Raw genomic sequence first — 11,746 nt, forward strand, 5'->3', positions numbered from 1 at the left:
TGAGGTTGCTTTGAGCTGGGCTGACACCATGAAACTTTAGTCTGAACAATAGAGTGAAGCTCTGTCTCAAAAAAAAAAAAAAAAAAAAAAAAAAAAGAAAAGAAAGAAATGTCTTGGCCTGCTCTTCTGCATGTGTTTTACGAGGTAGATAGCATGGCTTTGCATTTTAACTTTGGCATTCCTCAGTGCTATAGTATAGAAGTTTTATCATCCTTATTACTAAAATGAGTTAATTTTTTAGTTTAACCTGGCATTTAGAAGTTTGTAGTTCCTGATGGTTAGTGTGGAATTGAGAACTTAAGAGGTTAGAGTTCTTTTGTACTATTTGTGTTTTTACTATAGATTTATAATAATGTCTTTCATTTGACTAAGAGGGTGCTTTTAGAAATATACGTGAATAGGGTCTTTATAAAATTTTGTTTTAGGGTAGATATGTGTTGCTCAGTTTCAATGTTCATGTAATCCATGTGGCAGTCTTATAGAAATGCAGATTTGGGTTCTTTAGATCTTGTGTGGGGGCCAAGAGTGGACATTCCTAAGAAGTTTCCAAGCTGCTGTTCTATGAACCACATTTAAGTAGAGAATGTCCAAAGGAGTTTATTATTTAAATATCCCAGAGTGAATCCTTTCATAAGTGAAGATCTTTTGCAAGTCAAATAATAGCCCTTTAATTAATTTTCTTATAGATTTATATTCTAGTGCACATAGGAACACGCTCTAGAGTTGCTAGGATATTCAAGGAAAAGAGGGGATTATCTATCACTCTTTGGGGATAATCAGTAGGAAGACAAAGAAAGGATAGGGTGTGAGTGGCAAGGAATAAAAATAACTCTGAAGTTTGGTTGGTTACAGGAAACTCCTTAACTTTAGATTTGAAGTGAAGACATAATACCCATAGGGTTCCTAATGAAATATCCAGCTTTAAAGTATTTTTATGGCATACATAATTAGATGTCTTATATAAATATACAAAGGGGAACGTGAGACCCTCTGTGGAAGTTTTTTTTCTTAAATAATTTAAAGTTCTATTCAGTATTTTTTATTTTTTTTAATCACATTCAAATTATTATTTCTCATCTGTAGTTTGTCCTAAAATGATACTTTTTGCCACAGGGATTCAGTTTGGCCCAGGACCACCAACATGCTGTCTTGTGTGTGTAAAGAGGTGACCTGCTGACTATTAGCTGTGTGTGCTTTAGGGCTGATGATTTTTTTTTTTCATTAAACTGTTCATGCTGGTTTTACCCTGCCCCCCTCTTTATCAAAACAGATGCTTACAAATGCTCTAACCAGGGAGGACTAAGAAGGTTCCTGGCTTGTGCCCGTCAGGTGTGCAAACCAAATGAGCTCACCCCACACAGCTTCCACAAGAGTGAGAGTGGCAGGTTTTAAAAAATTGGAAAGCAGCATAGTTGGTCTGGAGGCCACCTTGCTGGCTAAAAGCATTCATGAGCTGTGAAGATCAGGGGCGACAGCAGTGACATGCCATCTACTGTGTTTTCTTTCAGACTTTCGGCCAGTGTGTTACGAGGAGCCCCAGCACTGGTGCTCAGTTGCCTACTATGAACTGAACAACCGCGTTGGGGAGACGTTCCAGGCTTCCTCCCGGAGTGTGCTCATAGATGGCTTCACTGACCCTTCCAATAACAGGAACAGGTTCTGCCTTGGACTGCTTTCTAATGTAAATAGGAACTCAACGATAGAAAACACCAGGAGACACATAGGAAAGGGTAAGAGCAGATGTTGATACCAGATTTTGATACTGGATTTCCAGGCTCTTGGTTTCAGTGGTTCGAAGAATAAAGCAACTGACCACAGGATCAGCAGTAGGTTAGGTTTTATTTAACAAGTATTACAGCTCTCACAAGGAATCAAACCTTCTTACAGAGCAGGATCAGCAGTAAGATAGTGTTACAGCTCTTACTAGGAACCAACCCCCCTTGCTTTCCTGCTCTTTCTTGGAGGTCTGCATCTGGGCTCTCTGCTTAGGGGCTTATATAAGGGCAATTGTCCAATAAGCTTTCAGGGCCTGAAAACAGACCAATCAGGAGCAGGTTTTGAAAACAGACCAAACAGGGATACACTGGAGGAACTGACCTGCCAGAAGTCCACATGAGGGGAGCACCAGTGTCTCCCCCCTCGCATCCTCTGTTAGCTGCAACAGCAGCAGGTCCAGGGACAAGGTGGCCGGTCTTGGTGCCACCTTGTCCGGTATCAATGTGTCTTTCTCTTTTTCTAAGTCAAAATGTGGGAATAGAAACTGGTCACGTATTGGTCATGTATCCTTGTGGAAGGACCCCAGAATAGGAGAGCTGGGAGGCAGTTCCAGCCGTACTGTGGAGGACAGCACATGGGCTTTCAGGGCCTTATTCCCGCCTGTGAAGTCAGCATGCCACCTGTTGGGAGGGATGTGAAGTGGGTGTTGTGGCAAGCAAGATGGTAAATATGAAAGCAAGATGAAATGATTGAATGGAAAAATTGTGCAGCATTATTATTTTTGTGTGTGTGGGGGGGGGTGTGCATTATTTTTGAATTACCTAAAGATGCTAACTAATTAGGATACCTTCCAAAGATGAGGAATTCTGATTGGATGATTTAAAGTTTCCTTTGGGGACATAGTTAGAAATAATGACTGATTTGTGTTTGGAAGCCTTCGGTGGGCAACTGGAGATCTCCTGGCCCAGGAGGGGTTACAATGGCTGACTAGGCACAGGCCACACTGGCCTTTGATCAGTGATGCTTTTAAAGCCCATCTCATCTGCTTGAGTGGCAATCCCAGATGAATATTAGGCCTGGTTGAGTATCTTTAAATCATTTTCTTTTCTGTTAGGACAGTTGGTATCTCTGAGTGGTACTACTCTGGAGTCACACATAAAGAACTTTCTGAGTCATTTGATCTTTTCTCTCTCTCTCCCTCATTTAAACCATCTTGAGAAGGTAGTAGCCTTAAGGCTATTCTTTCACATTTCCAGAGGAGATTCATTATTCCACTTGGTGATGTAAATATTCTTCCTGACATACCTAATAAATGTCTACTGTTGTAGTAAACCTACATGCCATTGTTTAGAAACAAGTTGAATTTGTTCATCGATGTTGACTCTTAATGTAGACCATTACCTTATGCTTATTTATATTCTATTTCTTTCCATAGTGGCTTTTGGAAGCTTATTAGAAACCTTTGAGTTGAGATGATGAATGAAAACTAGAAAATAAGTCTGGGTATAATGGCTCATGCCTGTAATCCCTGAACTTTGGGAGGTGAAGGCAGGAGGATTGCTGGAGGTCAGAAGTTTGAGTCCAGCCTGGGCAAGATAGCAAGGTTCTATCTCTCCACACCCTGCTAATAAAAAATTCGCCATGAGAGGTGGGGGTGCACCTGTAGTCCCAGCTACTCAGGAGGCTGAGGTGGGAGAATCGCTTGAGTCCAGGAGTTTGAGGTTGCCGTGAGTTACAGTTGTACCACTGTACTCTAGCCTGGGCAGCAGAGTGAGGTCTTGTTTCTAAAAAAACAGAAAAAGAAAAAAATAGAAAATTAGAAACTGGTATTGGGGGTAGGGGAGAAGAATCTAAGTATGTCCTTGTGACTTATTGTCATCATTTTGCTCCAAGTTTCCAGACAGGGAGGTCAGAGAGGTGAAGCTCACTCTGTATATAACTGTTACCTCAAAGGGGAAAAGCTGTTCCTCAAAGGAAATAACTTTTTTACTTTGAATTCTTAAACAGGTTTGTCAGGCCTGGCTTTCCTTTCAAATGCTTTTTATAAGAATCTTCAGTGAACTTGATAGTACAACAAAGTGGCTATCCTCAATGATAAGTTAGGGTGTACTTTAAAAAGACCAAAAGAGGGGCTCGGCGCCTATAGCTCAAGCGGCTAAGGCGCCAGCCACGTACACCTAAGGTGGCGGGTTTGAATCCCCAGCCCGGACCCGCCAAACAACAATGACAGCTGCAACCAAAAAATAGCCGGGCGTTGTGGCGGGCGCCTGTGGTCCCAGCTACTTGGGAGGCGGAGGCAGGAGACTTGCTTGAGCCCAGGAGTTGGAGGTTGCTGTGAGCTGTAATGGCACAGCACTCTACCCAGGGGGACAGCTTGAGGCTCTGTCTCAAAAAAAAAAAGAGGGAAACTGGGATGTTCCCAACACAAAGAAATGTTAAATGCCTGCAGTGAGGGATACTCCGATTATTCTCATGTGATTCACATCATATACCTGTATCAGAACACCACGTGCATCTTATGAAACGATGACATACAACTGTTAATATTCCTATAATAAAAGATAATACAAATTTAAAAAATTAGAAAATAATACACTTTAAAAAAAGAATCTTCAGCAAAATCTAAAAGCAAAACATTAACATGTAAAGTCGCGGAGCTATTTGCTAAAGGCTTTGCAGATTGGTTTATGTATTAAGCTTCTGCTGGTGCCAGTGGACACAAAGATAGAATTAAAATATAAAGGAGTACTGAACACTTTCTGGCCTCTTCAAAGTGCTCCTGACGAGAATGTGGAGAGTAGATGTTTCGTGTTGTTAACTGAGAGCTAATCTATACTGGTAAGAAACCATATGAAAATAATTGGATAACCTCTTCCAAAAACGGGATTGACCAGCCGGGCATGATGGTTCATGCCTGTAATCCCAGCACTCTGGGAGGCTGAGGTGGAAGGATCCTTTGAGCTTAGGAGTTTGAGACCAGCCTGAGCAAGAGTGAGACCTCACCTCTACTAAAATTAGAAGAACTAATATGCTAGTGGGCACCTGTAGTCCCAGCTACTCAGGAGGCTGAGGCAGGAGGATTGCTTGAGCCCAGGACTTTGAGGTTGCTGTGAGCTATAGGCTGACGCCAGGGCACTCTAGCCTGTGTGACAAAGTGAGACTCTGAAAAGAAAAAAATCTGGAATGCCCAACTGCTTGATTACCTGGGTAGAAGGGCACTCAAGCTTGTGTGATCCCTCAGTCAGAGCCACAATCCTAAGAAAGGAATTTTTAGAGGAGTTACCAGCCATGCCATAAAGCATGGAAGAAAAGAGTATCAGCTTAGGATATTTGAAAGCAAGGGCCATCAGCCATCTGTGCGATTACGGGACTCTCTCTGGGGTACGGGTTAGCTGATTCCCTGCAGCTTGGCTTCCTGAAGCACCAGTGCTCCTAGGTTAGTGCGTAAGTTGAGTCTCTCTGCAGAGGTGATGAATAGAGACACTTAGATATTAAAGATAGGCATCCATCTCACCAGTCTTTACTGAGTACCTATTCAGCTGACTGCACACTTGGGATCCAGCAGGGAGATGCAGACCCTGCTCCCATGGGTTACATGCAACTAGGGAAAAGACAGGCTATAGAGGATCATACTTACTGCAGTAGTCACCAATATCATAACTCATCTGAGGAATTACTGAGAACAAGACATTCTCCTGGCAGGCCTGGAAATCTCTTGTGACTTGAAAGGCAAGTCACCAAGTAACTCAGTAATCTTGGAGGAACAAAGTTCAGTGCTGTAGTAGTAAGGCTTTTGTTAAATATTAAGCATTTTATGACAGTTCCTTAAAGGATTAGTGGAGAAAAATTGCATTTAGTATTTTAGAGATCATTTCCTTAAGTACATACTCTGTTGGCACCTACGAGATCATTTCCCCAGCACGCAGCCCCTGCATGTCTTTGCTTAGTAATCTTTCCACCTATTATGTATCTTCTCAATAAAAGGGCTCTGAGAAAAGTGCTCCATGCTATCCTGCACCTGTGGTTAGCCTCACCTCTTGCAGCATGTACTGTAATCTGTGTCTCATGTGATTATTTATGCGGTTGTGACAACAGGCGAGGACCACCACAGAGAGCAGGTCCAGCAGAGAAAACAAAGCAGGGGAAGAGAATGGGGACTTCAGACTGAGGCAAGTAGGGAGACCTTCCTGAGAAAGTGGCATTTAGGCCGAGAGCTAGGGAAGGACTTGACAGTGCAGACATCTGAGGGAAGCTTTCCAAGCAAAAGGAATAGCGCGGACAGAGGCCCTGGGTCTGCCTGGCTTGTTCTGAGGAGCATCGTCCAGGGAACAGAGGGGGACAGGGGACAGGTCATGGGAGCCCTGAGTCTGTTTGAAGGGCTTTGACTTAACCTGTGTAGGAAATGGGATTTAGGTTGAGGAGTTTATAATGGTCTGAGTTTATGCTTCAAAAGGATCCCCTGGATGCCCTGTTAAGATTAGACTATATGAGGGCAAGGGTGGAATACGTGTACTGAAAAATAGAATTATTTTTATTATAATTAGTGATGAGCCATTTTTCCCTGCAGCAGTTATCAGTTAGCTTTGGGGTAACTTCTGGTTTGTGTTTCATGTGACTTAAAATTAGCTAAGATGGATGGTGCTCCGACAGGAGGTGACATTATCACCCTCTCAGCAGAGCGCATGCTCTTAGAGTGCTTTCTTTAGTGGTGACAGTCTATGCCCATTCACCTACAGCCTTCCACCTCATAGGGTGCGCTGGCAAGAGGTGGGACTGATAGGAGACTGCATTTATCTGTAGCCTTGCAATAGTTAACTGGTACAAAGGGATTGAGCCTACAACTTTGACCTCCCAGGGAAGTGCTTTGAAGTTAGCACTAGCATACCAAAGGCTACCACTTAAATACCAGAGGCAGTACTAGAGTAGCCTGGAACACTGCAGTCTAATGTGGGATCTGTCCATATTCTTGCTTGAAAATCAGGCAGACCACTTGAACTCTCTGCAGTGACATGTTCAATTATAAAAATAATGATAATGATGAAGATGGTAGCTACCTCTGTTGGCTACCTATTCCGTGTGAGGCACCCTGGCATGCACGTACACATGTTGTTTCTAATCCTTAGAGTAACCCGACCCGTTTGTTAGTCTTGTTGTACAGCTGAGACAACTGAAGCTCAGAGTTTGCTAGCTCACCCAGTCAGGTAAGTGATGGAGGCACTTAGGTTGGAGTCACACCCATGTGTTGGTCTCAGTCCTCTGGTGGTGGAGACAGACCCTCCTGCCCTTTTACTGTGGTGCCTGCATCATTTATAGAATCAATCTGTCAATATGCTATGAACATGCCCACTGTGAGCCATACACTGGTATGTCATAGTCAACTCTGTGGTGTTGAAAGAAGGCCCAGATATTAACAGTAAAGTGCTAAAGCTTTACTATGATTGACTTTTAAAATCTAAATCAGAGTAAATTTTGTCTTCCTTACAAAAATACCAAGCTAGAAGGGGAGAACTGCCCTGAAGATTACCCAGAGCCCCAAGTTCCTCTGTGGAGGACTATAAGAGTCTTCCCAGAAAAAAAGACAAAAACATTTACCAACATATAATACTGATATGTGAAGGCACCAAATAAAGCAGAGTGCTCCTGACAATGTAGGGGTCATGTAATAGCCAACCTAGATAATGGGTGATAATCTTGCCTGCTTTTTTTAGAGTGTCTTTTAAGAGGCCTTGAAAAGAATTAGGTAAACCATAGCTTTGAACATAGAGCATAGACCTTGAGGTAGGATTATATTTCTTAGGAATTCATGCTGTAATATAATCGTAATCAATGCTGCATTCTTTAGCACTTGTAATTTCAGCTGTAGCTTCAGTTAGCTCTGTTAACCCTCAAAATGAGCCTCTGCTAGGTTCTAGGTATGAGATAGCACAGTGCAAGACAGGCTCCTCATTCTGTTGCAGGCATAGGCATGCTGCATTTGTCCTACCTGACATCTATTTTCCCCTTTTCTACTTTCCTATTTTTTCCAGGGAGAGAAAGTAGATTACTATGATAATTCCTGACACATTAACCTTAGTTATGTAAATTTCTGAGATAAATCAAGAACATCTTGAAAATAATCATACGTATTCCAAATAATTAAGTTTTTTTGAATTTGGAAGTTTTTTGGTTTAACCTTTCATAAGTCTTTATTTCCTTGCACGTTTTACAGAATTCTAGTATTTCTTCCTGTTTTATGGAAGGGATTATCCTGGTTTGAGGGTTTCCCTGGGCAGTTCCCCACGAGGATGGTCTGCCCTTCCAGGTGCTATTTGGATCCCTTCTTTCTTGATGGATTTAGTTTCCCTGTCTAAAAATCCCCTTCTAGTCTGCCTTTGAACATATGTAATGCTTCTAAGCTTTATTATTCATTTCATTTATTTATTTGAGACAGAGTCTCTCACTTTGTCACCCTGGATAGAGTGCTGGGGCATCACAACTCACAGCAGTCTCAAACTCTTGGGCTCAAGTGATCCTCCTGCCTCAGCCTCCGGAGAAGCTGGGACTACAGGTGCCCACCACAATGCCTGGCTAGTTTTAGAGACAGGATCTCACTCTTGCTCAGGCTGGTCTTGAACTCCTGAGCTCAAGCCATCACCTGCCTGGGCCTCCCAGAATGCTAGGATTACAGGTGTGAGCCACCATGCTCAGTCCGAGGTTTCTAATCTTTAAAAAAGCAAATCCTAAAAAGTATTTTAGCAAAGGATGTCATACTGTTACAGTCATTAAACTTGATGTTGCCAAATACTTAATATCCTGAGAAAATGTCCACAATATATTACTAAGTGAAAAAAAAGTTTTAAAACACTCTGTAGAGTGTAATCCCGATTTTGTTTAAAATATTGCACATTTCCTGCCTTTAAGGAATTAGCAGTCTTGTTCAGCAGATGAAATGTAAAATTCTTGAGACATTTAAAATGCATTTACTAGTGTGAAAATGTCCTTTATGGTGATTAATTCATTATGAAAATAAAATAGTTCTTTAAGCCTTAAAAATTTTCACATAGAAGACTAGCCTAGTGGTGACTGTGTGAATTAGGAAAAGGTATCCCTTCCTTGAGAGCAATTACTGCCATCTGCTGGAAAGGTACTGTAATAACTATAGAAAGCTCAAAGACTGAGGCAAACTCTGGAGTTGTGCAGTGTGCAACCATAGATAGACACAGTCCTGTGGAGGACCCACCTCTGTCCTCTGACATAGACCCCTGTGGGGATCTGAGAATCTGTACTTCTATATTTATTTGTTGATTATACATTAAAATTCTTTTATTATAGGAAATTTCTTTCTTTCTTTCTTTTCTTTCTTTCTTTCATTCTTTTCTTTCTCTCTTTCTTACAGTGTCTAACTCTGTCACCCTAGGTATGGTGCCATAGCATCATACCTCAAATTCTTGGGCTCAATGGATCCTCTTGATTCATTCTCTTGAGTAGCAGGGACTATAGGGCGTGTGCCACCACATCTAGCTAGTTTTCTATTTTTAAAAGAGATGGGGGGTCTCACTTTTGCTTAGGCTGGTCTCAAACTCCTGAGCTCAGGTAATCCACCATCTTCAGCTTCCCACAGTGCTAGGATTGCAGGTGTGAGCCACCACGCCCAAGCCTTATTATAGAAAATTTCTTTTTTTTTTTTTTTTTTTTTGAGACAGGAGCCTCAAGCTGTCCCCCTGGGTAGAGTGCTGTGGCATCTCAGCTCACAACAACCTCCAACTCCTGGGCTCAAGCGAGTCTCCTGCCTCCGCCTCCCAAGTAGCTGGGACCTCAGGCACCTGCCACAACGCCCGGCTATTTTTTGGTTGCAGCCATCGTTGTTTGGTGGGCCCGGGCTGGATTTGAACCCGCCACCTTGGTATTGCCATCTCCAGCTACAATAATGATTCCCATTCTGTGCCATTCTTTTTCATCTACCCCTTCACAATAATTTTGCTAGAATATTTCAGAGCAAATCTCAGACTTCATATCTTACCCCACTTATGTGAATATATAACTGAGGAATTTTTTTAAATGCTATTATGACACTCAGAAATACTTACCTTCCTAAAGCTTCAGATGAGACTCAGAAGGAACCATATTTTAAAATGGCCGTGTGGAAGACCAGTTACAAACTTAAGAAGAGCTGTTGAGTTTGTCCTCGTAAGTTCAGGTTTATCCTAAGGAAAGTGGCATCTGGGTCCTCTGAGCAGGGTGGTAGCAGAATGTGTTCTGCCTTTTATGGTGGTCTTTCTACCTGCCCCCCTCTTGGACATTCCTTCCACTTTGGGACACTGACTTCATCTTCTTTTAGTAGATTCCAGAACATTGGACTGTTTTCAGCCTTCCTAACCTGTCCTCTTCCCAGTCTTTCCCTACTCATTTCTTTGTCACTCAAGACAACAGAAGAGGATTAGAGGGGACATACCTGCAGCCTGACCCAGCTGACCCAAGTGAAACGCAGGGTGCTCCTGGTCCCAATTAACCAGGACTCCATTTCCCAGTTTCTTAAGAAGTAGGGGGCAGTCACATCTACTTTTTGGAAAGTTCTGATAGCAAAAGACCAAAAGAAAATGTGCTTCAGGGTGTGAGCAGAACCTGACTAAGGCCCTCAAACGCCCGGCTTTCTCTGTGTCTCAGGTGGTGCTTACTTCAGGGCCTTTATTCTTACTGCCGGCATTGGGACAGGCTCTGGGATCATAGCTCTAGATTTGTTTCCACATCTAAAGCATCTCTGTTCTGATAATTAACACGTTAATGCCACATTTTATTGCACAGTAATAGGTATGACTAAGCGTTTCAGATAGAACTGTCACCATGTAGGGTGCAGGAAAATCTGCACATGTTCATTTTTTCCTTCCCTGATTTAAAGGAATATCACATAAAATAAGTTCTCAAATAACAACCCTTGGTGAGATGAAATTCTGAAATAGATATAAAAACTCCTGCTGGTATTCATGAATGGAACAGGACAATGAATTCTGAAAAACTCTTGTCTGAAAATAGTTGCTGAGAATCATACACTTAAAAATCCAGCCCTTCCACACCCAATATGAGTGCATGTCCTAAACCTCAGAGACTTGAGGGCTTTTGTTAGGAACTAAAATCTAGCAAAAACTGTTACTTTTCTTCTGTGATTTTCAAGCTAATCAGATAAATGTTTTCTGTGAGTTATGGGATGATTGTATCCTCACAAAATTCACATATGGCAGCCTGAATCCCCAGCACTGTAGAATGTGACCTTATTTGGAGATAAGGTCATAGAGGATGTGATTAACATACAATGATGTAATTAAGGGGGAGTGTTCAGAAAAAGGGGAAATCGGAGGTGCATCTCTCTACTATGGGTGCTCTTCTGAAGATGGAGGGCAAGTAGCAGCTTCTGTGTAACAGGGTGCAGTGTGAGTGGGGAGAGAAGACTCCTGGCATCTCTGGCTGGTGGGTTTTGCCCAGAGGCAGTCCTCTGGAGACCCAGGAAGTCAACAAGAGACTTCTGGACTCCATGAGGAGGGTGTAAGTGGTAGAAAACCGGCAAGTAGTGGGTTCCCGTTTGTTCCGTCAGAGGCTGCCTGCAGCTGTACCTATAGCAACAGTGAGACTGCAAGTGGGAAGAGCCTTGCCTGGGGGCTGTTTTGGTTTTTCTGGACTTGGGCACTCCATTGAACTGCCTTGGGAGACCTTGAGCAGGTGTGCGGGTGACTTTGGGCACTGTCTGGGGCCCCAGGCTGAGCCGCTGAACCGGTAATGCCATTCAGCTGTGGGCTGCCCTCGCAGCAGTTGTAGGGGAGCTGTCCCTGCATGTTGCAGCATGGGGATGGCCCGGTAGACCTTGGGCGAGTAATCTAGTGACTGAGCTGCCCAAAGGCGGGGGCTGAGACACTGGGGAAGTGCAGAGATCCAAGTGTTTGGCAGATTATCAGCCTTGGCCCTCAGGGGGATTGAGAGAATCTGGATTTGGTGCACTGGGTAAGAAGGCAGCCACACCAGGAGAGATCCCAGGAATAAGTGCTTTCCTTGGAAAGCTTCT

The 11,746-nt window shown here is 43.0% G+C and overlaps 1 protein-coding gene across 1 annotated transcript in view; it reads left to right on the forward strand.

Annotated features, from left to right (window-relative positions):
• The window catches only part of SMAD9 (SMAD family member 9), a 35,676-nt gene that overhangs the window by 9,798 nt on the left and 14,132 nt on the right, over window positions 1-11,746 (forward strand). Inside the window, exon 3 of the mRNA XM_012813579.1 lies at window positions 1,509-1,730. Coding sequence (XP_012669033.1) covers window positions 1,509-1,730 — 222 coding nt within the window. The remainder of the gene's footprint in view (window positions 1-1,508; window positions 1,731-11,746) is intronic.

The sequence above is a fragment of the Otolemur garnettii genome, unplaced genomic scaffold, assembly GCF_000181295.1.
Source record: "Otolemur garnettii isolate 467f Iridium unplaced genomic scaffold, OtoGar3 scaffold00278, whole genome shotgun sequence".
In the NCBI taxonomy this organism is placed as follows: domain Eukaryota; kingdom Metazoa; phylum Chordata; class Mammalia; order Primates; family Galagidae; genus Otolemur; species Otolemur garnettii.